This window comes from Peromyscus maniculatus, chromosome 3 (assembly GCF_049852395.1).
Source record: "Peromyscus maniculatus bairdii isolate BWxNUB_F1_BW_parent chromosome 3, HU_Pman_BW_mat_3.1, whole genome shotgun sequence".
NCBI lineage: Eukaryota > Metazoa > Chordata > Mammalia > Rodentia > Cricetidae > Peromyscus > Peromyscus maniculatus.
The window spans coordinates 3,137,383-3,164,445 of NC_134854.1; the positions used below are offsets into that span (position 1 = coordinate 3,137,383).

General features: G+C 37.4%; 1 protein-coding gene across 2 annotated transcripts; it reads right to left on the reverse strand.

The window, feature by feature from the left end:
- Positions 1–1,695: 1,695 nt before the first annotated feature.
- Positions 1,696–26,390, reverse strand: LOC102921183 (hyaluronidase PH-20-like). Of its 2 annotated transcripts, none has more exons than XM_076566135.1 (4): positions 26,179–26,390; positions 6,983–8,140; positions 6,295–6,387; positions 1,696–2,162 (listed from the first exon to the last, which is right to left on the reverse strand). In XM_076566135.1, exons 2-4 carry the CDS (start codon positions 7,940–7,942, stop codon positions 1,713–1,715), a joined length of 1,503 nt encoding a protein of 500 aa, XP_076422250.1. In that variant the 5' UTR covers positions 7,943–8,140; positions 26,179–26,390; the 3' UTR covers positions 1,696–1,712. The 2 variants fall into 2 exon arrangements, with proteins under 2 accessions (XP_076422250.1, XP_042128777.2); XM_042272843.2 differs by lacking the exon at positions 26,179–26,390 and adding an exon at positions 13,149–13,893.
- Between the last annotated feature and the right edge of the window lie 673 nt (positions 26,391–27,063).

The window sequence follows — 27,063 nt, forward strand, 5'->3', positions numbered from 1 at the left end:
TATATGCACAGATGAGAGAGAAGAATTCCACATCAATGTCATAGACCATGTCTTCAACAAGTTCATGGAAGGAAACTTCCCCAAATAAAGTAAAACAAAGCCAAACAGACACAAGAAGCTCATAGAACACCAAATGAACAAGACCAGAAAACAAATTCACCCTAGCATATTACAACTAAAACATTAAATATGAAGAACAAAGAAAGAGTATTGAAAGCTGAAAGAGAAAGTAACACTGTCACATCTAAAAAACCCAAACCTTAGACAAAGAACGACAGGCAGCTAAGGAACGCTGAGAGTGGAGAAATTGTCTTTCCCAGGGAGGAGCCTCCTGATTGGTTATTCACCACCAACTGGTCAGTACTAAAGTTATATACATACAAGTAAAATATAGATAAATCTAAATAAAAAGCTTGAATTTGCTTATCTATCTGTTTACAATAGCAATTAAATAAAGAGAGGCCTTGAATTGAAGAGGAAGCAAGGAGGGCATTGGTAGGGTCTGAGGTAGAAAAGAGAAGGGAGAAAATTATGTAATTATATTTTAATTTAATTGAACAATAAAATTAAACGTAAGTAAATAAATAACTTTCACTTCATCTCTCTCAGAAATCTCTAATGTCCTCAAACTTTTATCTGCATGCCAGACCATGCTAAACTTATTGGAGCATTTAAAACACACTTTGTTGTCATTTTCTTTTTTTTTTTTATTGAAAATAGATTTTTCTCTCATACAATGCATCCTAACCACAGTTTCCTTGCCCTCCACTCCTCCCAGCATCCCCTCCTCCCCCAGATCCACTCCCGCTCCATTTCTTTCACCTTCAAACAACAAAGTCACCTTTGGCAATACTGAATAGCAAGCTCAAGAGAAATGAATAGTCAATAAATGTGTTATGAAACAAATGAATAATCATGTGAGTGATTAAATGAAAATGGTCATTTGGGAAACACAAATTAAATTTGACAATTAGGAATGGAAAAATAATTAGCTTACAGTATAAAAGTGGTTTCTGAAAACATGTAAACATATGTAAGATTGTCATTTGTAAAGTTTATCTTACTATAAAATAAAGATATACAAACTTTATTTAAAAAGTTACAAAATTCACAGTTCTGTAATTGGGCTGACTAGCACACTTCAGAATACTTTAGCATACTTTTTTACATAAGGAGTTTTTAATACTTCCTTGATCGTTTTTTAAACTATGACAAACTACTAATAAAGGCACTCATTTACAGTAATTTGATTTTATTCATTCTTCATTCTCCTGAGACAAAAACTAATATCCAAGTATGGCTGCCTTGTTTGCTACCAGTCTTTCCTAGAAGAATAGACATTTTGCCTTTAAATATCAAAATATAATCTCAATATTAAAATAGAATTACTTTTGTAAAATAGAATCCCATTTTGCATTTGAGTTAGCACAAGACTATAACAAAAAAAAATTTTTGCATTTTGAGTTAGCACAATTTTTTTTGAGTTTTTTGAGTTTTTGCATTTGAGTTTTTTTGAGTTTTTTTGAGTTTTTGCATTTGAGTTAGCACAAGACTATAACAAAAAAAATATTGGGAGCAGATATAACTAAGATATAACTAATATAATATAATATAATATAATATAATATAATATAATATAATATAATATAATATAATATAATATAATATAATATAGCAGATATAACTAATTTCCCTAGGAAATTCAAGGGCCCCTAGAGCAGATGATAGAGTATGTGATTGATGGCTATGAAAAAGAGAAAGCTTTTTCTAGGTAGGAGACAGAACGCTTGGTCTGGTTCTACACGGGTATCTATACAAATACCGTTGGCAGTGCACACTTTAACATTTTCCACGTTTTCAATGTCAGATCTTTCTTTACAATCCATGTTGGTAAAACAGTTGCATTTAAAGTGCTCAGAAAAGTACTTCAGGTCTCCAACCGTGGGGTTGCCAACTACTTCAAAACTCCCATTTTTCAAAAGTTTAATTTCTAAGTTCTTTGGATTCAACTGAATATAGTGATCTGAATTCACATCTTTTCTTGTGCAGATGCCTCGATGACTGCAAAGTGTTTGGCTGCACATTTTGGCTGCTAGGGTGGCGTTGATTATGTACGGATTCAGGGTAGTCCTCATGTATTTATGGAGGGTTGGACAACCTGTCTGTAAAATAATAAGGCAGTCAGTGTAGCAAGGTACAAGTTCCTACGTGAACAGATGTACTATAGTAACCCTTAAAGAATAAGGAGGCATCAGACTGAATAATGATAGGAAATATTCTTTTTCACCCAACAAGCAAGGTTATTCCAACTGTATTTTGACATTTGTAAAGTTTGTAGGACATTTCATGCCGCTGAAGAATTGTTTAGTTGAGGCTTAACCTATCCTAGACTTCATCTTTCCCAGTGATTCATGGATTAATCAAAAGTATGGAATTTTACAACCGTTAGACTATGAGCTTTGAGGTTAACTTGCCTAATAGTAGTATCACCTTCGTTAATAACCATGTCTGCCAAGCTAAGATAGCTCAGATTTGTACATCTGAGTTTGCTATTGGGATCACATAAGGAAAGTTGGTTAATTTGATTATGATTCAGTTTGATCACTTGAAAATTAGGGATGATGTTGCAGTCTGCCTCATAGGCTTATTGTGAAGACAAATGAATGATAAGATGTTTATGGAACCTACCATTTCTTCAGTTAACCCTCAATAAATCATAAATAATTTTAATAAAAGTCACATTTGCCAAATGATTTCAACATAATTAAACAGATTCAAAATTGATGTCTCAAAATAATAAACTATGTTCAACTGTGTATGTTTTAGCTAAGTGATATACAGTTTAAGGTGTACACAATGACAGTTCTTTAACAAACTGTGTAGACAGAGAGAGAAAGAGCAGAAGTAGTCCATTTTAACATTATTGTGCTCTAACACTTGGTCACTGGCCATTAAAAAGCATTGTTGATCAAGATCTGTCATCATCAACAGTTCTACTGGATGAGCCAACTGTGGTAGCAAATTAGCAGGAAAAGCAAAGGACCTTGGCACCTCTGACTCGAGTCTATTTGCTGTTTTCCTTGTGGTGAGACTCTATTTTTGGTTCAATAATGGCCTGGCAAAGATATGTGCCCTTCTGTCCCCAAAGCCTGTGACTGAATGAGTTTACAATGGAGGAGACTGTAATTATGATTAGAAACATGTTCAAAGGGCCAACAAGGGAAGTAGGTAAAATTGAGCCTGGAAAGCCAGCTGCCAGGCAACCTTCCGCTATGGCTCTGTTTCAGTTCCAACTTCCAAGTTCCTGCCTTGAGTTTCTGCCCTGTAATCCCTCATCAATGGACTATGATCAGGACGTATAAGCCAAATATATGCTTTCGCCTATTAAGTTATTTTGATCAGAGTGTTTTGTTGCAATAGAAACCAAACTAAGAGCAACGAACTTAGCAGGTTCATATGAAGCTCTTCTGATATTCCATTGATGTAGAATGTTGTATATTTAGATTTTAAATGTGATTTTGTTTCTTATCATTCTGGTTGTACTTTAATTAGAAAGTAACCATCCAAGATACTTTTTTGTAGACTCATATCTCTGTGTTAGTTGCTTATAAAGTGTCTATATTTTAATTTTTATGTAGTTTTTCCTGAACACTATTATATTCTAAGTGTTTATGGATTATGTCAATATTCCTTAATATTACATTCCCAGTACTAATGATACATTAAAAATTATACCAATTTTAAGGAATATTGAAGTTGTTTGCAGAGAAAAGGATTAGACAAAAGGAAGATTACAAGAATGAGAATGATTTGAGAATCATCTTTCATCTTCTCTGTGGAAAGATTTAAATTAGAAACCTAAGAGATACTGTATAATTAAACCCACACCGGCCAACTTCAAGTTGCCCATCAATAACACTGAATGCAGAGTTGAGAACTGAGCAAGCTACTATTTCACAGTATAAGAGTATGAATAACAGCCATTCTAGAATGTTCCCCCAATGCAGACACAACAGATATACACAATCTCAGGTACTGGGGTGCACATGAAACAAAATAGCTGATGTATTCTAAGCATTAGTTATTTTTGTACTTGATGAAATTTATTTATCCTTCGATTTTTATTAATGACCATGTTTAATAACTGGCTCATGAGGATCCCAAATATTAAAAAAGCGTTTTAAAGTAGGACTGGTCAAACTGGCTTCATCACACCACTGGATCAAATAAAGTAGAGTAGAAGGAAATAGCTTACTTGACACTTTTTGTGAATCAATTTTAACAACTCGGGGAAAGGCCATGAACTGGCTGGTAGGGAAACTAAGAAGATGCTTCATGTGAAAGTATAAGGACCTGGAATTTATTTTCATAACTAACTTCCAAAAGCCAAGTAGAATGTCATTTGATTATATGCCCAGCACTAGAAAGACAGAGACAAGTCAACATTTTAGGCTTTCTGGCCAGTCAATAGAGCTGAACTGCTAAACTCTAGGTTAAGTGAGAGACCTCCCTTAAAAGATAAGGTGGAGAGCAACAGAAGAAGACTCAATATTGCCTCTGTGTCTACATACACAGACACACAGACACAGACACAGACACAGACAGACACACACACACACACACACACACACACACACACACACACACACTTGATACTTGGTATCATCATTTTCTCAGGGAATCTGAGGAAACATGAAAAGTGATTCATGAGAATCCTGAGCAGACACAAGACAAAGGAATGTGATGACGGAAGTAAAGCTCATCATAAACTGGGGAAGGTCACTGAAATATGGAGAGTCTATAGGAGACAATACTAAAACAGTACCCAAAATGGAAAATAGTGACATCGAAGTTGAAGCCTACCCTTGAATAAATCGTATGGTAGATCTTTGCAGGGAATGGTAAAACAATGGACAGCTGAGATCAAAGTGACATTAAAAACAAATGTTAACAGCTGAAGAGTGGCCCTCCCAACCTACTCACTGTGGATGCCTAATTGATTCTTCCTCAGAGGAAGGAATTCTCAATTCTTTTATTTTTAAAGGAGGTAGTATACAGAGATCATAAACAGACCCACCACCAAATTAATATCCTTCACAAAGGTATTTATAATTTTGGAAGAACAACATGTAGTTGGTAGCCATTCCACCTTTGATCTGGAAGTTCCAACCCCCATTGAGGCTTCGGTAACTGTCACACCTACAAGGCAGGGCCGAGAGAGGACCCTGAAGACCCTAGATCCAGATGCACCAGCTCTTTTGGTTCCTGGACCCTGGACACTGGAGGTAGACTGAGCAGAGTTCTCCAGAGAACACCGCCAGACTGTGCTACACCTTTCCCAAACCCTGTAACCAATCCTCTCACTAGTAAGTTACCAAATAAACCTCCCTTTTAACTACATAGAGTGGCCTTAATAATTTTACCAATAACAATAGCAACAATTTGGAATATACCTCAGAAGGTTATGATTTTAAGATAATTTTCTTCAACTCAAAAGATTTTACCAAGACATAGATCCCATTTCCTGACTTGCATTTTCTGTTACTTACATTCTATTGATGATCAAACTAAAGACAATAATATTATATGAGATGGGTTTTTGAAAAGTAAGACTTGAGAGAATCTAGCAAATGAAGCTGTTTCAGTGCTTTTCCATGATATATGGATGTTCTCTAAAAGACAAATGTTATGCTACTCAAAAGCCTGTCTTAGCCTGAGAATACAACATCTGGTCTCTACAAGAGCAGGACAGGACTCCTGGGCAATGAGCTTCTCTGAGAATCTCCATGATGTATTCATCATTTGTATACACACACACACACACACACACACACACACACACACACACACACACCTTCAGCCTCTGCTTAGCCATGTTAAACTCACATACATTGACACACATACACAGATGCACAACATATATGCACAAAACTCTTTTATACAAGAGACTAGTAAAAGTGAGGACAGGACTTGATACGGGCAAATAAATTATAGAGACCTGTTGTCTGACATTAAACACCATGCCAGAAAACTGAAATAGTAGTCCTGGTTTTGATACTTACAAACTATGGAGCCTAGAGAACTTCAGTAAATCTCATCGAACATCTGATTCCTCACTGGAAGACAGGTTCAACATTTTCTACTTCATAACAACAACAAAAAAAAATACAGCATATCTGGATTTGGCAAATACCAGGTATTTACTTATTGCCAAGCATAATGCTATTTTCTTAACACAAAGTCTTGACAAGCATTAAGGATAGAATTATTTTCTCTTTCCTACCGATACCTTACCTGTGCACGTTGTGCTATATACGTAGAATCCCATATTACAATTCCACTGGTCCCCAGTGCAACTGCTTCACCAATTGTATTCACAAGGTCATTCTGACAAAGGTGATGCAAAGAGTTAGCAGGGAGTAATCATTGGAAGCATTTACACAGGACAATGTCACCAAACTAAGCATGCTGACCTAACAATAACACTTTAAATACTTCTACGGTCCTTAAAGCTTCTCATCAGGCATTTCTTTACTATATAAGAATTTATCATTATTTTAATGACTTCTGCTAGCAAAAGACCCAGATCCCTGGAAGAAGAAGGAGGAGGAGGAGGAGGAGGAGGAGGAGGAGGAGGAGGAGGAGGAGAGGAAGAAAAAGAAGAGAAGGAGGAGGAGGAGGAGGAGGAGGAGGAGGAGAAAGAAAGAAAGAAAGAAAGAAAGAAAGAAAGAAAGAAAGAAAGAAAGAAAGAAAGAAAGAAAATATTGTCTACATTTTGCAGTTCTTTCATGGCTGCTAACAGATCATATTAAATTAAACACTAAAAATGTAGTAGTTTTGTCTCCTTTGAAGAGCATAGAACTACTGATGTGTATGTTCCTAAATGATGCATAAAATTGAATTACACTTTGAATAACATTACATTCATGTGACACTATTTCCTGCACAGTAGCACAAAACTGTAATACTTTGATTTACTCACAATAGAAAGGAATTCCCAGACTTGGTTAGTAAAAACAATGCGTGTATACAGAAAGACGGGAAGTGGATTGTTTTCCCCACGTACTTTAGAAGTCCTGATGCCCTCCAATATACGGTAGCGACTGTAGAGTTTTGCATTTGGAGATAATTTCAATTCACTCCTCAGATAGATCGATGGGTAAAGGGCAGTGCTTTCTTTCCATATCCAGCCAAGATCATTATTTCTGTCTATTTCTATACTAGGACATTTTCCATCATAGCCTGGCTCTAAATAATTATTATTATAACAATCAGGAAAAAGATAAAACCCCCATAAGTATCGAGGCTTAAGTCTTTTACCCAGTTTTAATGTCTCTTCCATGAACTTTCTTGCTGCCTTTTCAAATTCCTCTTTGGCTTTCTTGGTGGCTTGTGCAGTGTTCATACCTGGATCTTGGGTCTTTACCAACTGAATAGACTTATTCCTATAAATATCCTTGGGTGTCCAGTTTCGTGCCCAGGTAGGCCTCCATTCTTCCCAGTCAATGATAGCTAAGCCCAATTGGTCTACTGGAATATAATGCTCAATGTCAGTCTTAACTTTGTCCAAATGCTCTTGCAAATTTCCTGCCTGAGGTATTCCTCCAAACACTTCTGCTTGTTTCTTATCTATATATGGATACTTTCCAAGTCGGTTAGCATAAAATATTGTGACAGCCTGCCCTGTGGCAGTTTTTCGGGGACTTCCGATTAAAGGGAAGAGGCTTAAATCTATTGAGTGATTAAATGCTCCAATACAAGCTTCAGTTGGGACATTCCAGATCCAAAGGAAAGTCTCATTTGGCAAAATTGGTGCCGCCCTATAATCCACCACAGTCAAGGAGCATGGAATCAGAAGGAAGATTATTAACACTGACTGGAATGTTCCCCCAGACTCAACAAAGCTCCCCCAATAGAGGTGCTTAAACCTCAACCCTCCCATTGGAGAGAGCAGTTACTGTGTAAACACTTATTTCTTGTTGCACACTTAGGTTTGTCCAGTATTTGATGCAAATGATGAGGAAGAGAGTTACATGTGGTCACCCTGAGAGAAGACAGTAGGGTGGCTGCTTTCTATTGAAGATTGTTCGTCTTGTGTCACGTTTCAGGAATGTTTTACAGCAAGTTCAATCATCCAGAACTGAAAAAAAGACAAATATGGAATTCACTGTTCACTGTAGCAGAGATGAGAGCTTTACCAATTCCTCAAAGTTTTATGCAGAGAACTTAACTCAGTTTCAAAGGATAGAAGGTCTACTATCGTGTTTAAAGCAATAAGATTTTTTTTCTCTTCTGTATGATACAAAATCTGTAACAGTCAACATTAATCTTCTAAAATCACCCCTGATCTGACACAGAACTGACTGTAACTATTTTCTCTTTCATTATGTATATAAAATATTGTATCTAGCAATGCTTTAGCAAAAACCAGTTGAATAAACATAAATTCTTGCTTAAATTCTTAACAAAAAAAAACCACTGTGTAATGATCTACTAAATTTTAAAAATAACCTTTCACAGAATTAAAAAACTTTTCAGATATGAAAGGAATTATTTTTAACTTTGGAAATCATAATAATCAATGCATACACTTAGACTGAGGAAATCTCTTGAAGTCAGCCATAAAAACATATACACCCAAACAACAAAAATGGACCCAGGAAGTTGTATTTATGTGTACAGCATAATAATCAAAGAAAAAGAGGCTACCAAATTGAGAATGACGGGAGACATGGTAGTAGTCGGGTTAGAGTATTTGGGAGAGACTGGAAGGAGAAAAGTGAAGGGGGGAAGTCATGTAATCTTTTAATTAAAAATCTATAAAAATTGGAGATCATGTATTACTAGCCCAATAATGCCAAAGAAATACCTACCAGGAGTCTTGATTTAGGAAATGCAGAGGTGTTTGGGGATAATACAAATAACCAAAGTCTCCTTCAAAGACTGAGAGTCAATTTAAAAAAAATGAAAGAGCAGAAACTACTATTTTTTTCCACATGGAGAGTTATTATAATAGAAAGATGAAGAGAACGATAGGAAAGAAGGAGACAAGGATGAAAGAGCGAGGAGAAACTTCTTTAGCAGAATTTATTTCAATTTGTAGAAATTTAGGAAAACCCATACAGTTGCCCCCTGACACACATATCATTGATTTAGGTTCTCACATCTCCAGGTGGAATAATCTAGATATGTTAGTTGGGAAAATTTAAAAAAAAAAAATTAATGCACTCTGAAGTATCAGATATTTGTGGAAGACATCACCACAAAATAAGGGTGGAACATCTGTATTTACAATTAAATCACCCCTTCATAGTACTCAAGAGATTGCTATGTTACTGTTTTAACCTCAAAAGTGATCATCAGTATTTTGTCAACAGAAAAACAGGACAGTGAATTTTCCCTTTTGCAGGAAGTTTTAGTCAGGCTCTCCATAATGCGAGCATTTTTGGACAAATCTAACTAGAAAGAATACTTCAAACCACAACCTAGATGTCACTTCCGCATCCCATTCATTGTAGGTAAAATTGAGCTAACTGCAATCATGATGACCCAAGAAAGTGACAGACTACTCATAGCACTTTGTCACACCTTGTCAGGGACATACCTGCCACAAATTCAGTCTAACAGTTGTAATGGGTAGTTCAATAATAATAATAATAACTGAAGTAGATTAAGGTGGAACAAGTTAGGATGAAATGGGCTAGAGTAGGAAGCACCAGAGTAGCAGGGCAAACAATAATGGTACTATTATATGGATGCTTTTTATTAGTCATTCTGTGTTGGGAAAACAAGGCTTCTGGCTTTTCCTCTGCCCTTGCACCACATGCAAGAGATACAAGACTTCTGGTTGGTCTCCCACTCTTGCTCTGTGACCTTTAGAGACATGGAGATCTCTCTCTAGGAAGAAAGCAATGAACTCCGAAGGGAACACTAAATGAGTGTCTTCTCATCTAATGTAATGTGACACCAGCTACCTAGAGATAGAGCCCACAGGCTGGCATCTCAGTCACCAGGTGGCCTCCTCCACTTCAGATGACAGTCACAAGATACAGGCAATTTTGATCAACCGGCTATGCAGGAGACTTCTTTTTTTTAATTTTATAATTACTTTAATTTTACATATCAGCCACAGGTTCCCCTGTCCTCCCTCCTCCTGCCCCCTGAGGCAGGAGACTTCTTACAGCCCTCTCCTTGTGTTTAACTTTTAAAGCAACCAGAAATCAAGCAAACAGGTTAAAGTGTTTGTCATAACAGATGCTACAAAAGATAGATGAAGAGGTACAAATGGTCAGATTGGGAGAAGCAGGAAAGAGCTTCACGTTCTTTCCATCCAGGACTCTTGATCTGCAGTCTGGAAGTCCCCCAAACTCTAGGGGTTTTTTTTTATGTTTTTATAGAGATTTCATTGAATAGTCAGGATGCAAGCACTGGTAACTATGTCCAAATGAGATTATACAAAATAGAAATGATCAAATGCTTATAAACTGGCTTTGGGGGGGGGGTAGGAAAGGATTGTCATTCTGGTTGGCCTCTTGTAGAAACTTCTACCTTATGTAGTGTGGAACAGGACACTTATCAAAAGAAGATAGCCTTGTGATTTCTACTTAGGTAAAGGGAAGTCAGAGGACTTACTACCAGTTCAAGACAGAGCCCAAGGACAATTAGAACGCCTATGACTTAGAGCCAGAAGGAAGCTGTTAAGTGGGAGCTAAAGATGAAGTCCAAAATTTATGTTTTATAATGTCACAATTAGGTACACATTTGTATGTGTGCTGAGGTATTCATTTGTGTGTGCTGAGTAAAAGTATAAAATACATATTTATACTGTAGAATCAAACAGATTACTCTGATACACAAAAATTTGAAACATGATACATTTGAATTTGAACCCTAGAAGTCATTTTCTTATTAAGTGACCAAAGGCAAGTTACTTGTTTTCTATAATTTAATCTTTTCAACAACCAAAAGAAAAACCATTATTCAAAGAATTCCATAGTGTAAATATCTGAATCTACTGGACCAAACAAACATTTTAGATAGGACCACCAGACATACAGGGTGGTTCAGTCTCAGTGTTAGCTTACCAAAATTATTAAATTTCACTACTCTTTATGCTTACTTCCTTAATTAATTATAAAATACAGCAATAACTATTCATCTGGGACTGGTGGGATGTTTAGTAGTTAAAAGTATGTGCTACTCCCCCAGAGGACTCAAATTCAGTGTCCAGCTATTACATAAGATAGATCACAGTGGCCTATAACTTGAACTCCAGGGGATTCAATACCCTCCTTTCAGTCTACATAGGCACCCACACTCATATTTGTATATAGATCCAAAAGACGTGCATACACATAATTCAAAAATAAAAATAAATTATATAAAATAACTATTCATAGGTTCATTATGTCAATAAAATAATGTACATAAAACATTCAGCCTAATACCTATACAAGAGTTCAGAATACACTATCCTAAAATACAACGAACTAAAGAATAATAAGCAAAAGCACATGAGAGAAAACTCTCTGGTACACCCCAGAGCAAAACGTCCATCCTGTAGAAGGTAAACTCCCTATTCTAAGGCCACATTTCATAATTGGAGACGGGGAGTGGATGTTAAAATCGGTACTGACGAACTTCAGCAGAGCCCTTACTGTCAACTAATCTCTGGACGTCTCCTGGTCATGTCCCCACACGTTACTTCCTCTAGAAGTTTTCACTGGTCTCATTTGTTTCCTCATAATTATTGTTTGCTTAAAAGGCCTGCTAGGACCTTGGTCACAGGCATTTCTTTGGAGCTTCATGAAGGTTTCCATGTACATGAGAAAAACACTAAATAATGTTTTAACTTTGCTCCTCTTTACATATTTATCAGTTCAATTCATCATGCTCCCCAGACACAGAACTTCAGACACAACATAAGGCTTGTTTCTTTTGCTTTGATCCTAGCAGAATGGGTTGCCATTGTCTGAGATAGAAGACTTACTCCACAGACTGCAGCAGACATTGTGGAGACATTAGAGTCAGCCAAAGGCAAGAGGTTGTTGCTACATCAGCCTCCCAGAGCTCTGCCTGTAGAGGAAGAACAATTAAAGCAACGCTGTCACTGGGGCATGCACACTTGCTGGAGAGGAAATTCACCCATTTGCTCTATCTGGTATGTGACTTTGGAGTCTAGTAATCATATCGGGAAACCTGTGGATTTTTGAGCTCTTCTGATATTCCAATTACAAATGGACATGTAATTGCTATGTGCTTCAAATCATGTTGGGCTAAGGTATGAGAGGTAATTGATTCTGCCCTAACATTCATATTCTGACCAAATCCTTACAACACCCACTAATTGTAACATAACTACATTTCTAGAGGTTACCACCACACCTGAGGGAATCCCCCAAGTCTCAGACTGCCCTGAAGACACTCCACTTGATTTTATAAATGTGCCTTCCGTCCTGGGTAATTCCCACTCTATTCATTGTCTACATGTTTAGTGGATGGACTAAATACACATTCAGATAACCATGCTGACATTATTACAGTGAAATAATTTTAGCAACTGAGAGCATTCATCACTTTGGTATTTTTTATGGATTGAATTTGTTTAAAGGACTCATTTTTACCATGGATAAACCTCTTGCACCAAAAAAATCTGCGGTATTCATATTAATTTTATATCTTATAACAATGTGAATAATCAGGACAAGTAGGAAAGAAAATAGAAATTTTAGGTTTAAGAAACTCAAGAAATTAGACTTAAAAACTGAAATTATTACCTTAGCCCCTATAAAACTATTGACTTTAGTTATGAGGCATAATACTTCTGTGCTAGCTTTTAGCTATATTGACACTATCTGCAAACTTTTCATTCCTGGATTAAGAGGACTTTGCAGGAACTTGGGTGGATAATTTGATGCTGTGACTTATGAAGTTAGTGTGTGAGTGTGTGTGTGTGTGTGTGTGTGTGTGTGTGTGTGTGTGTGTGTGTGTATGACTTATATATAATAACTTTTTACTGGTAGACCTAGCACATATAATAGTGGAAAAAATATAGCCTTCGTTGAATGATAATTCTTTAATCACTTTCAACCAAGAGACAAGTGAATATCAAAAAGATTATGAAAAAAAAAAAAAGCATGCACTGTTACCTTGCTGGAAAGAACCTTATAAACACCTGCCCACCATCTGTATCTCCTACATAACAAAAGAAACTCTTCTTAATTTATGTAAACCATAGCTAACCTAATCTACTCCAGCACTACTAGAACAGGGCAATGGGAAGACCATACCTACAAGTGACCTCACACTTTGGAATTCACAGCAAATTCCAAGGTCCTAGAAGAGATGACATCACAAAGTAGACAGATTCTCCCAAAATCACAAACCAAGATACTTTATTTCCCCGCTATATTCAGTTCTCCCATCCTTTAGGGAAGAAAATTCTTTTTAAATAAAAATTCCCTATTTTCCACTTTTGTTGAAAGCCTGACAGACAATTACCCATCTCAGTCTACTCAGCTTTCGATGTGTTCCACTATGGGTTCACTTTTCAGACATGTGGCTTTCCTAGTAACTTCATTTTTTCCCTAAGTCAAGCATGAAATTGACAAAACTACATCAGTTTCCAAAGCCCATACCCTATTAATTTATCAATTTGATAATAATTTCAGCTACTATGAAAAATATGTGAACTAGCTTTCAGCTCTAAGAAGGGGAACACATGAAAGACTTACTGTAGAATACCAAAAAAAATGAAACAAGATGGCGTAGAGCAACATCCCTCTATTTCTTTCATGAGATCTCTTCATGCCTTGGAAAAAGTCTGTGAAAGCTCAGCGACTATTCCTTGATCAGAGACAGTGTAAACACATTTCTCTCTTTTATTAAATATAGACAATCATGATGCTAGATTTTCCTTAGTTCAATGTTACAATTAAAACCTTGTGATTGGCTTCATAGGGAACTACCCCAACTTCTTGGTAAAAATCTTAAGTACCTCTAACATTGTTAGACCAAAAATCTGGACTGGACCAGAGCAGGGAAGTAACTCAATTTCCCCAGTTTTCTTCTGTGAATCTGTCACTTGTCAGTTCAGTTTACAGAAACAGAACTTTAAAGTAGTAGAGAGAAGTATGGTTTTTTTTTTCTTATATTTGGTACCAAGAAAGCATTTAATAAATCTACATTGTTCCTAATTGTTGTTACCAGCAATATTTCCTTTGTCCCCACTCTTTTTTGCACGCATGAAAAGCAAAGTTTCCTTCAGAATGTTTTAAATTAAGCTATTTATGGTGAACCATAGAAATTTTTTTTTTGATGGGAATGAAACACTTCAAAAAAAGTCATGATGCTTACTTAGCCCAAGTGGTGGTTCTCAGGAACCTGAGAGGAACCTGCATGAAGAAATCTTCGTGTATCAGGATTCAATCAACATAGCAGACTACCTCATCCTCTAAGTGGATTGCTCCCAGTTGGCTACCTCTTAGCATCTATGAGAGAGAGCATGCTAGGACAGCATCAGATTGGAGGTTAGAATTTTGCTGCCTTTTCTCAATCCACCTGAAATGAATTTCTAGCTGGTAAAATGCAACGTATATAAAAGGTTTATATTCTTTTTTTAATAGATTATTGGAATAAGTTTCATTTTAATAAATAATATTAAAAACAAGAGCAAAATAGTACAGATGTAAAATTCATGTATTTTATAGTGGTGGGTCATTTTATATTGATCTAGCTAAACAACCTGTGAGACGATTAATATTGACTTTCGACTTTATAAGGTCTGGGACTATCTGGGAGACAACCCACTGGGAGTGACTGTGAGTGAACTTCATTGTCCCACAATAGTGCAGTTCCTTCAGGACAAAGATAGATTTGTGGATTTCCTTTCTTCCCTATCAGAATATTCATTGGTCTGCATGTATTGCCACTGGGAAAGAGTCCCAGAACATTAACTTATGAATTTTTTTAGTTATTCAAGACAGGACTTTTCTGTGTAGCCCTAGCCATCTTGGAATTCACTCTATAGACAAAGCTAGCCTTAAACTCAGAGATCCTCCTGCCTCTGTCTCCCGAGTACTGGGAATAGAATTAAAGGTATGTACCACCAGTGCCCAGGGTAGCATTAATTTCTAATTAATCTGCTTGTGCCTTTAAGGACATCTAACTACAAAAAGACACCTTTACAGCCTAGGACTGTAGTTCTCATCCTTCTAAATACTGCAACCCTTTAATCCAGTTCTTCATGTTGTAGTGGCCCCCAACCATATTTTGTTGCTACTTCATAACTGTAATTTTGCTGCCACTAAGAATTACAATGCAAATATCTGATATGCAACCCAAAGGGGTTGTGACCCATAGATTGAGAACCACTGACCTGGAGACACAGCTGTGAAATAGCTATCTCTTTGGTTACCTCATGTATAACTCACCAACTAACCTTTTAGGGTGTACCTAACTCTAAAAGGGGTAGATGTATATGCGATGCCAGCCTGATTTTGCCTGCCTGTACACCTACTCTAAGTCCTTTTCCTCAAAAAATCCAGACTCCAAAATCTTTCAGGGAAAGCATCTCATAGTGATTCTCCTGCCTCAGCTTTCTGAGGGCTGAGATTACAACTGTCAACCTTTATACCCAACCTCTTAAAGACAGCCTTTCAGTGCTATGCTTTCATGCTCTACAATGAGAGAGGAGGGTGGGAACAGAGAGGGAGAGAGAGAGACAGAGAGACAGAGAGACAGAGACAGAGAGACAGAGACAGAGAGAGACAAAGAGACAGAGAGACAGAAACAGAGAGACACAGAGAGAGAGGGAGGAGGGAGGGAGGATGGGAGGGAGGGAGGGAGGGAGGGAGGGAGGGAGGGAGGGAGGGAGGGGAGGAGGAAGGGAGGGAGAAAACACTGAAAAAATGCTGTGGGATGGTCTATATGTCAAATCTGTTGCTCTGATTGGTCAATAAATAAAACACTGATTGGCCAGTGGCCAGGCAGGAAGTAGGTGGGACAAGGAGAGAGGAGAATACTAGGAAGCAGAAGGCTGAGGCAGAGACACTGCCAGCTGCCGCCATGACCAGCAGCATGTGAAGACGCCGGTAAGCCACCAGCCACGTGGCAAGGTATAGATTTATGGAAATGGATTAATTTAAGATAAAAGAACAGTTAGCAAGAATCCTGCCACGGCCATACAGTTTGTAAGCAATATAAGTCTCTGTGTTTACTTGGTTGGGTCTGAGCGGCTGTGGGACTGGCGGGTGACAAGGATTTGTCCTGACTGTGGGCAAGGCAGGAAAACTCTAGCTACAAAAAAATGTTATGTCGGGATCTATGGTCTGTGATGATATAACTGTGTGGACTATCTATAGTCAAAATTCCAAATGTGCAACTATAGGTAGAATATTATCATTTTTGATGCCTGGGGGCACAACTGTCAAAAGAACCCCAACTGAGGATATTTACTGGGGAGGAAAGAACAGGGAAATCAATGATAAGAACACTAAGGAAAATAGTGACCACAGTGTAGGTTCCCTTCCATGAATATCAAATCTCAGACAGTACTTCCTTTCAGCCAGAAATCATCAAATCTCTGAAAGAAAATCTTTGTTGGAGGTCCCAGTAGCCAAGCCTTGTTGGGGCTACCATTGAAATCTAGCATTCCAGGAGTCCCAGGGCTTCAACATAAATGTGTATCAAAATAATAATAACACATAGAAGAATAACTAAAAATTAGAGGTGAATTATAGGCTTGCAGGATATTTGCTTATGACCTGTATACAGGAAATTGGTTGAGAGCAAGGAGTAAAGTTGTCATTTAAATTATATAGCATTCCAGTTCCCAAGCCTCATATAACATGAGAAAGATAGTTATTGAAGGGGTAGACATATTCAAAGTAATTTTTGGTCGCTTGTTTTCATTATTGCCCCACTACAAGGTATGGTTTAATCTGTACACATCAAATGATTCAGAACCATGATAAGACTCCCAAATTAAATTTATTGCCTTTACAATAGGGGGTTTGTATATTAGCAAAGTTCTATGACTCCTGGAAATGTCCTGGAACCTCCTGCTTGGGAAAAACAAAAATTAGTTTTGGCAACAATTCACCTGATTAAATGAACACATTTAGTACAGGATAGGTACCCCTATGATCTTAACTAGTGATCAGACAGTTTCAGTGTGAAAGTGCATGGGTGCCTGAAGACCTAAGCTTAGGAAGCAAAGCACTTTCCATGCAAGTGTGAGGACCTGGGTTCCAATCCCTGAACGCATGTAAAGCCAAACATGATAGCATACATTGGCAATCCCAGCATTTCTGGGATAAGTTCAGGATGGAGACAGGAGAATCCCAGAAACCTGTCAGCCAATTAACTTGGTGTACATAGCAACAAACAAGAGTCCTTTGCTACAAAACTGTGAAAAACAGGCAGTGACACCTCAGGTTGTTTTCTGATTTCTATGCACAGGAACACACACACACACACACACACACACACACACACACACACACACACACACACTATAGTTAAAGCCAGCAGAATGGTGTGCTGTAGGTCACAGGAAGATTATTAACTCTTCAAAAATTTTGTTTTGGAAGGGATAATCTCCATCAAGCCTTTAGATAGCTATTTATAAGCAAATGACTTTGCAACCAGGCTTGTCTGGAACTCAAATCAATCCTCCTGACTCTGCCTCTTAATTGCTAGAATTAGAGGCATGGCTCACCACATCTGGCCTGTATATCCATTCCTGATGCCCTATTCCTTGCCCCCCAAAACTATACTCGACTGTAAGGAAGTTGGAAAGTAAAGTGAGAATGTGGACTTCAGTGAATGGATCTCTGGATTTAGTTTATCTGTGGGTTTGTCTGCTCTCTTAAATCTCATCTTATCCCCCATAAAATTTTCTGTAATAGGCTACTGCCACCTTTTTCAGTAGGCAGACAGCCTCTGACAGGGTCAACATCCATACATAATTGGGGTATTGTGGTAGTGAAATAACCTCATTCCTTTCAAATAACAGTGTGTCTGCTATTTTACTCAAGTTCCCTGCAGTAACTGAAGAGTTAGAATGAACACATACGTTTCAAATGGGATCTGTTGAATTGGCTTACATAATATAGGCTATGTAGTTCAACCATGGTTGTGTACACTCTAGGGAAACTGAGAACCTTTAAAAGTCAAGATCCTAGAACTACAATCCTGTAGGTTCCAAGATGTTGCCCCTAGTATTCAGGCATGTCCTCCTAAGGTAACTGCTCATTGCCAATCCATGATTTCCACCCAAATAACACAGAAGAACACAAAGCCAAGTGAGACACTTGAACAGTGTACTTTTTTTTCTTTTGAGGGATGACTACTATATTTCATAGAGTTCAAGAAAACTGTGTTTTAATTGTTTTTTATATTATGTATCTTACAGTGGATGGGTTTCCATGGTTTAGTTGGAGCATTTGTTGCTGATTTCTTTGTGGTGTTTACAATGACGGTGCCTCTTAAATAATGCCAATTAGATTCATAGAAATGTAGTTGGCATTAGTTGCAAATATATGAGTTGCTTTATAGTCACAAATTCATCTTAAATCTTTAAGAAATGACAAGTGAACATGGCTTTGGTCATAAGGAAGAATCATCTGAGAACACATAAGTGCAGCCACACCTCTTCTCTGAACTACAGGGAGAATCAAAATTTCTGTTTCTCATGGAAGCTCCATAGTAACTGAGATGTTTTGGTGATAGATATTTAGACTAAAATGGCTGTAAGTATAGGATTTCCTACATTCTCTGCTCAATGTTGTCACAACAGAGAATAGATTAGATTAGCTCATTATTATATTGCTATAATAATCTGGAAATTCTCTCAATAAGAAGGAAGTCTTATTACTCCACAATGGCATTTTATTTTCCTGCTGTAGGGAAAGATTCCTATGGTAGAAGGTAAAGACAGAAATGAACTGAATAAACAGAAGTGAGATGGTGGCCCAAGTGTGCATATAGGAGCAGACTGAACTGTGAAACATAGATGTCATAGTTACTTACCCCCAAAACTTGTTGGGGGCACAGAGGTCCTTGTACTCACAGAGAAGCACTTGGAGAATCAGAAATGTTAATCATGCAGGAGTGTCTCCTCAATGGAGGAGACAAAATGCAACACCTGCATTCCAACCAGAACGCTGAGAGTGGATTTTGTTAATGATCTGGTGGCCTTTTTGCTCTCTGTGGAGACAGACATCATCCACCTTTTGCTATATAAGCAGACCTCACCCAAACTCCCCAAGATGATTATTCCAGACTCTACCTCCCTAGACCATTACCCATCCTTAGGAGAGATGTCACAAGTACTTTATGGCCTGCTGGCCTTTATACTATCAGTCAGAGACCACACTAGATTCTAGGCCTTTTAGCTTTACAACCCGCCTTCATGGTCACACTTAAAAGAGTCTCTATGTAGTCACACTTTAAGCGTTATTGTACACCTGGAATTGGACTGATGGGACTGATTGTTGCCTGGAAACCTTTTCCCAAATTGTACTGTGTTTTTAAAATGTTGACAATGAACCACCTGGTAATCGAGGTTGACGAATTCAGTCTGCACCGGGCTTTCATTCTCATCTCTTCTTTGTGTGGTTTGCTTCCCTGTCGGACACTTGCAGGAACCCCGTCAACTTGTGCCAAAAATATGGGGCACAGGAACCTTGGAGAAGGTAAGAAAAGTTGTCTTTAAATAGAAATCGGGGGCTAGGGAAACTCAGTCCTCTCACTGAAAAGGGGTCTCGACCTTAGCGTGAGAGAGGGGAACTAAATATGGGCTCTTCTCAGTCTTCTGAGACAAAGAATTGTATACAATTAGTAATGTTTGTTAAGATCTAAAGGACAAAAATATTCAGAGAAACAGCTCTGTAACTTTGTATAAGTAACTAGAAAATTTAATCTCTGGTTCTCTAAACAAAGAACCATAGATGTTGAAAATTGGAAATATGTAGGAGCCGGTGTAAAAGCAGCCTCTGAGGAAGGGGACAAAATCTTATCAATTATTTTGCGATCTGGACATGAGTAATGTACTGCTTAGATCCACTCCAGAAGGACCATAAAGAGGATGATCCTTCAGATAGGCCTTAGCAGGCATCTACTGCTCCCACATTTAAGGAGACTAGGTTAGATATGTTGTCTCCTCTTTCAAACACCCACAATTTATATCCATGTATAACGAATATTCAGTCCCATCAATCTGATTTTAAAAAAAAAATCCAGTCTATGCTGCCTCACTTCCAGAGACTCCTTATGAAACACGAGAAGAATAATGAACAGAAAATGACTGGACTAAGTCCCCTGTCATGTCAGCCTTTACAATGCCTGTGATTCCCAATCCTCAAGACCCAAATGTATGACAACATTGCCATTTACTTTGGAGTTGTTAAAGAATTTCAGGAAATCTGTTGCAGACAATGGCACGCATGCGCCATTTCCTGACATGGTGTGGGGAAATGTAAGCAGAGCTATTGCCACTCCTTGAGACTACAAGCAAATATGAAACGTTTCCTTAGCCCCAGGACAGTACTTGATGTGGAAAGCAAAATATGATGTGATGAAGAGTCGGGGATAAGCCATAGCAAGAATGCCCCTATTAATTCAGGCATGTTTCAGGGAGCAGGAGAACGTAACGACTTTCTAGTAGAAATGAATAGTTCTGCTCAGTACTTTGACCAAGCATGCCTTTGTGCACTGTGAGCCTGGAGAACTGCCAGTCCTCTGATCACTCTAAAACATAAGGTGACTGAGCTTTGGCCTGAGTTTCTTGCATGCATTAAGAAGCAGTACACTAGAAAGTAACTCATGGGAAGATATCCTGAAGCTCACATTTGATGGAATCACCAAAGAGTGTGGAGCTGCCATACCATAGCCCATAAACATGACGACTTTTTCAAATAGGTAAAAGCTACTCAGGATTTGGGCAACACCTCTCATGTTGCAGAGGTCACTGCAGCAGTCATTTTAAAACGTGTTTCAAAAAGGACCTTTGTTGTGGGATATTCTGATTGCACTCTGAGACTCCAGAGACTGACAATAAAGTTTACAACAAATCAGAGGGTGGAGCTAGCTGTTAGCTGACCAAAATTAACCATAGAGGTTTTGGAGGACTGAGGACATATAGAGAGACACAGGAAGTAGTAGGGAGGGGTTTAGAAAGGCTCAGCCCTTTTGGATCAAGGAAGGATAGAGAGAAGAGGTCATGGGTTGCTTCTCCACTACTTCTCTGATCATTCAGGTTCTTACCCCAATATCTGACTCCTGAGTTTTTATTGATTAAAAAAAATTAGATAAATTCTTCACCTGATATCCAATGCAGGGGCCCAAGATCCCAAGGCAGCTGCTTGCTGCCAACTTTGCAGCCCCCAGAGTCACTGCTGGGGTTTGCTTTCCCTCCGGCCCCCCAGGCTCTCCTCTCAAGGCTGCTAGTAAACTGACAAACACCACTGGAAGATCAGCTTTGGACTACAAACTGCTTTGGACAATTTCAAGTTGGTTAACTAAGATGGTACAGCCTCATAGACTACTCCAGCCAGAACTTTGGTTAAGTCATGTACTTTCCCATTACACAGAGACTGGACAACAAATGATATAGCTAGTTCTCCCAGGACTTGACCACTCTCTCAACTTTCTCAGGGTCCCCAAAAGATGCCATCACCCCTAGGCAACAGGAAGTAATTTTAAGGGCACAATGCCCACATTCCCAAGAGGTGGGGTGGGTGGTTTTTGGTCATTCAGTGGGTTTTGGATGTTTGTCATCATTTAGGGAGATTGGTTGCAAATTGTTACTGGTATTGGTAATGGAGGAAACTAAGCAAGGGAGGCTATGTTCAGGGCTCTCATTCTGAAAAGAAAAAGGGGGACACAGAAATGATAAGATAGAAGGGTATATTATTGATGTGTTTTAAACTGAAAAAAGCAACTACTAGTCTTAAGTATTTTACATTGGTATAGATTTTTGTATATTGAGACAAACAAGGTTATTTTTGTTATATTGTATATATGTTTCTACTCTTGTTTTAAGGTATTTTTGTATATTGATACAAATTTAAGGTTATTTTTGTTATATATATATATATAATTTCTACTTTTCTTTAAGGTATTGTACCTAAGCAGTTCATTTAACAATAAAAATATAATGTGAATTTCTAGTCCTTGAAAGTTATTATTACAAACTATTTAGGATAATTAAGAAATACAGGTTTAGTAGTTAATCATCTAACAAATTTGTGGCTATGTTAGGTATGTTTTCAAGGTCAAACAGATATATTTTAGATAGAAATTTTGTCTTCAAACACTTCAAAGATCTACAGGATATGGTATTTAAGATGTTTTAATAATATAAGGCTTATCATAAGAGTGAGACACATCTGCTCCTTGCGGCATCAATCTAAGTCAAAAAAAGATGGTTGGGCATCCAAGAACGTCCATAAGGAGTTTGCTTTCATTTGTGGAAACTTTAGCCACTGGGCAAGAAACTTCTCTTGCCTTGACTGCTGACATTTTGCTAGCCAAATTGGAAGAGTATACACAAAAGAAAGCAACCACCAAACTTTAACATGACAAGATAGGACAGTCATTCAAAATTTCTGCTTCACAGAAAAGTCTTCTAGGCCTGTAGGCCAAAGATGGATGCCCCAACATTGTAGAGGAACCATGGTTAACTGTCCAGGCAGCCAGCCACTTCTGTTATTTCTATTTTGGAAGTTGCTTGCTCTGCACTTCCTGTTTACTCAGGTAATAGTATATACTTCTCAGGTCTGTGATGGTGTTGAAGAATAGATCATTATAGTTACAGTTTTTCCTTGTTACCAAATTCAGAAAAGAAACTCACCGAACAGGTATAAAGTGTATAAGATGGAGAGACATGAAAGCTTCAATTGTTTAACTAAGAAAGTGTTGTGAGATCTAAAGAGATAGTTTTGGATTGGCAACACAAGTTATGATAGAAAGTGAATTAGGTACAAAACTTTGGACTCACCAAGATAGGATATGATAATGGAGTATTTTCTCTGAAATTGCCAAATGCAAATGGACTGGACATTGTGGATGTAATTCTTACCTGATAATTGTTCTTATTATACATAGCTTCACTGTGTTAGAGTTAAAACCCTCCTTTGTTTTGCTTAAACAAAAAGAAGAAAATATTATGGAATATTTTGATTGCGTTCTGACACTCCTGAGACTGTTGATGAAGTTTACTTTGAATCAGAGGGCAGAGCTAGCTACTAGCTGACCAAAATTAACTGTAGAGGTTTTAGAGGACTGAGGACATATAGAGAGACAGATGAAGTAGTAGGGAGGGCTTTAGAAAGAATTTGTACCCTATTGGATCAAGGATGGAGAAAAAGAGGAGATCACTGTTTGCTTCTCCACTTTTCTGCTTCTCTGATTATTCAGGTTCTTATCCCCAACATCTGACTCCTGTGTTTTTATTTATTAAAAAAAATAATTAGAATTAGATAGATGCTTCAGACCTTGCTTTGAATGTGGGAACTGAGGGCATTGGAACAATGAATATAAAATTTCTAATAATCCAGCCCTTCATCTTTGCTGATGATGTAAAAAAGGAAAAACACTGGACTAAAGAATTTAGATCCAAATTTGATAAGGATGGTAAGCCTTTAACTTCCCAAAGGGACAACTCCCAGCCACAGAACAAAATGCAAAATCAACCCAGACAACAAAAAATAAATCAGGTTCAAGAACAATATCCAGTCATTCAAGAGGAACAATAGCATCTAGTACAATGGAATTAAATTTCTTAGCTTTGTGGAAAAAACCATTTTCAGAGGACAGACATTCATTGCTGACCTTCTATGTAGAAAACTATCCCTTTAGAGACATTCTAGATACTGCAACAAATCAATGTTATTTGGCCTCCATACTAGCCAATGTCTACAAACCCACCTTTACAAGGTGTTAGAGGCTGATGGGAATCTTTAAAAAGTAATAAAGTCTTAAATTGGACTGATAAAGTGTAAAAAAAATGCAAGCATAATTGCATGTTACTTAAATCCCCTTGATGGTTAAAAAGAATTTAACCGAAAGGATAATCAATAAAAATTGGATTATTTTGAAGTTTTCACCTAAAAATATTTTTGGTACAGCTTGAAAATCTATTACATCAAACTGTCTACAGAATGTAGTAAAAACTAAGACCTTCCAGCAAGTTCTTTGTCCATGAAACTGTTATGCTTTGATATTGTTCACAGTTTTGTTTCGTGTGCAGTCTTAGCTGAAATTAATTGAGAGACGGGTGAATTAAGGATGGCTTTCCCAGCTTTCCCCTTTCCTCAGTCCTCTGTTAGCTACTTTTATAATCCTTTCATGCTTGCTTGTATCAATTATACTAGCTATAGAGGTGATGAACTCAACCTTGCCCTCTATTATAGCCATTATTTTTTCTTTAAAAATTAGAAGGGAAGAGATGTTGGGGAAACAGAGGTCCTTATACTCACAAAGAAACACCAAGAGGACCAGGAATGTTGTCTCCTGAGTGGAGGAGATACAAATCAAATATCTGAATTCCATCTGGTGGCCTTTTTTCTATCTATGGAGGCAGACATCACCCACCTTTTGCTGTATAAGCAGACCTCACCCAAATTCCCCAAAATGATTATCCCAGACTCTTCCCCCTCTAGACTATTAACCATTCTTAGGGGAGATATCACAAGTACTTAATGGCTGCTATTGGTCAGAGACCACACTAAATTCTAGGCCTTTTAGCTGTACAACCCACCCTTATGGTCACATGTACTTTGTAAAAGGGTTTCTATGTAGTCACACCTTAAGTTTTATTGTACACATGGAATTGGACTGATTAGACCACTTGTTGCCTGGAAATATTTTCTCATATTGTTCTGTGTTTTAAATATGCTGACAATGAATGACCAAGTATTAGACTCCCCAAAGTCTGATCCTAGTTGATGAAGTCAATCTGCACCAACCAGGCTTTAATTATCTTCTTGAGGTTTGCTTCCCCTGTATAACAGCTGCAGGGACCCCCTCAAAACCTCTATAAATTGCTGATCTAAAGCAATTATTTATATAAAAAGAAAATGAAGAGTTGCGAATCAATTTAGTGGGAGAGCATGAAAAAGGAGACAGTCACGGCTCCAAATCCAGTGATTCCATCACTGTTCAGCAGGTAGCCTGGCATCAACACAGAGGGAACAATTTCCTTGCACCTTGAAAGTGAAAACTTTTTAAAGAATTTATATCAATAATGCAGAAACCTTAAGTGTTTTTCTGACTCATTCCCACATGGTAAGTCTGGGTTTTTATTTTCTTTTTATAGAAGTCCAGATTTCTTTCCAGCAAAAATATATTTGACCTTGGGAAGGACATTTGACCTCAAGCATTTCCCTTTCACTCCCTGACAATTATTCAAAAAGATAAAAGTAAAACAAGAAGCAATTTAAGCTGTTTTCTTAATACCATGGCAGAAATCCAAAATCAAATCTTGTAATGGTTTTGGTTTAAGAACTTTTTAAATGTACCTTAAAAACAAATTTACACTACCAGAAAAAAAAGTCAGAGAAATCTTTCATTATAGGATTCAAATATCTGTATAAATAAATTATATATATATATATATATATATATATATATATATATATATATATATATATATGTGATGGAAATGGATCTTTTCCTCAGCTTTTACTGAATTTGCCTAGTGTTGTTATATTTAAACTTGTAACAAGCAGTAGGAAGTACAAGTTGAAAATGGAGCATTTGTGAGCAAGCACAAGGCCTGGTACTTGATTTTCACCATCAAAAAAAGAGGGAAAGATTAAATTAAAAACAGTATACCAATAAAAAGTGTTCTTTAAAAAGTAAGGTGACACTGTAGAGTAGTGGTGCTGTTAGCAGATGATGCTAGTTAAATTATATACTCAGAGAGATGCCTTACTTTTCATCTGAGGGAAATAAATTCTAGGTAGACTATAGTTCTAAACATGAGATGTAAAACAGTGAAGCTAATGAAGATAACCATGGTGTCATCTAGATCACACAAATGGCTATGGTCCAGGCAAAGATTTTTAAGTAGGACAAAACACATGAACACTACAGAGGAAAAAAAGAAAACCTCATTAATGAAACTATATTAAAATTATGAACTTCTGAGACAGGGTAAAAGTGTATACTTACCTTATTATATATGACTCCCTTTGTTCAACCCCTAGAAGCAAAAAATAAAAAAAAAAAACAGAAAGGGAAGAGTGGAAGAATGAAGGAGTTAAGAGGGTATCTGTTCTTCACACAAGACTGCTAAGAAAGAAAAAGCAAGCTTCCAGACTCAGGGGAAATTCTTGATTGGACTAGCACTGTTACAGGTGTTCTTCAACTGGTTCTCTACAAGTCTCTAAATGAACTAGGAATGACTTGTTATGTAAATCAACATTCACATACTAAGTATTATTCAATATTTAAAATGAACCAGCTATTACCAAAACAGTGTAAGTGAAATCTCACAAAAATTATACCGAGGAGAGAAAGCAGACACAAAACAGTACACACGATAATTTTATATAAACACATTTGTAGAGCAGTAAAACTCATGTAGGGAGATAGAGTCAAAGAATAACTAACTTTGATGAGAGACTAGGTCCTCATCAAAATAATCTCAATGTGAAAATGCTTTGCACTGTAGATGTGTGATCTATGTTCTCTGTACATTTATACTTTGTCAATGAGAAAGATAGATATACCCAACAGCAAAAATCATCATCACTGACTGTGATCCAACAGTGCTACATGGTGTGACGATATAAATTAATCATTAAGTTGCAGGTGAATTATTGCCTACCATAACCACACACATTTCAGAGTTCATTTGTTACTATATGTAGTAATTACTTTCCTTGTTACTACCAAAAAGTGCCTGACAAATTCTTAATGAGGGGTTTACTTTGGTTTACAGTTACAGGGAAGTCCACTAGGATGGAGAAGGCATTTGAGACAGCTGAATACACTGCAACCATACTCAAGAAGTAAAGACCGATGAATGCTGGTGCTAAGCCATCTTTCTCCTCT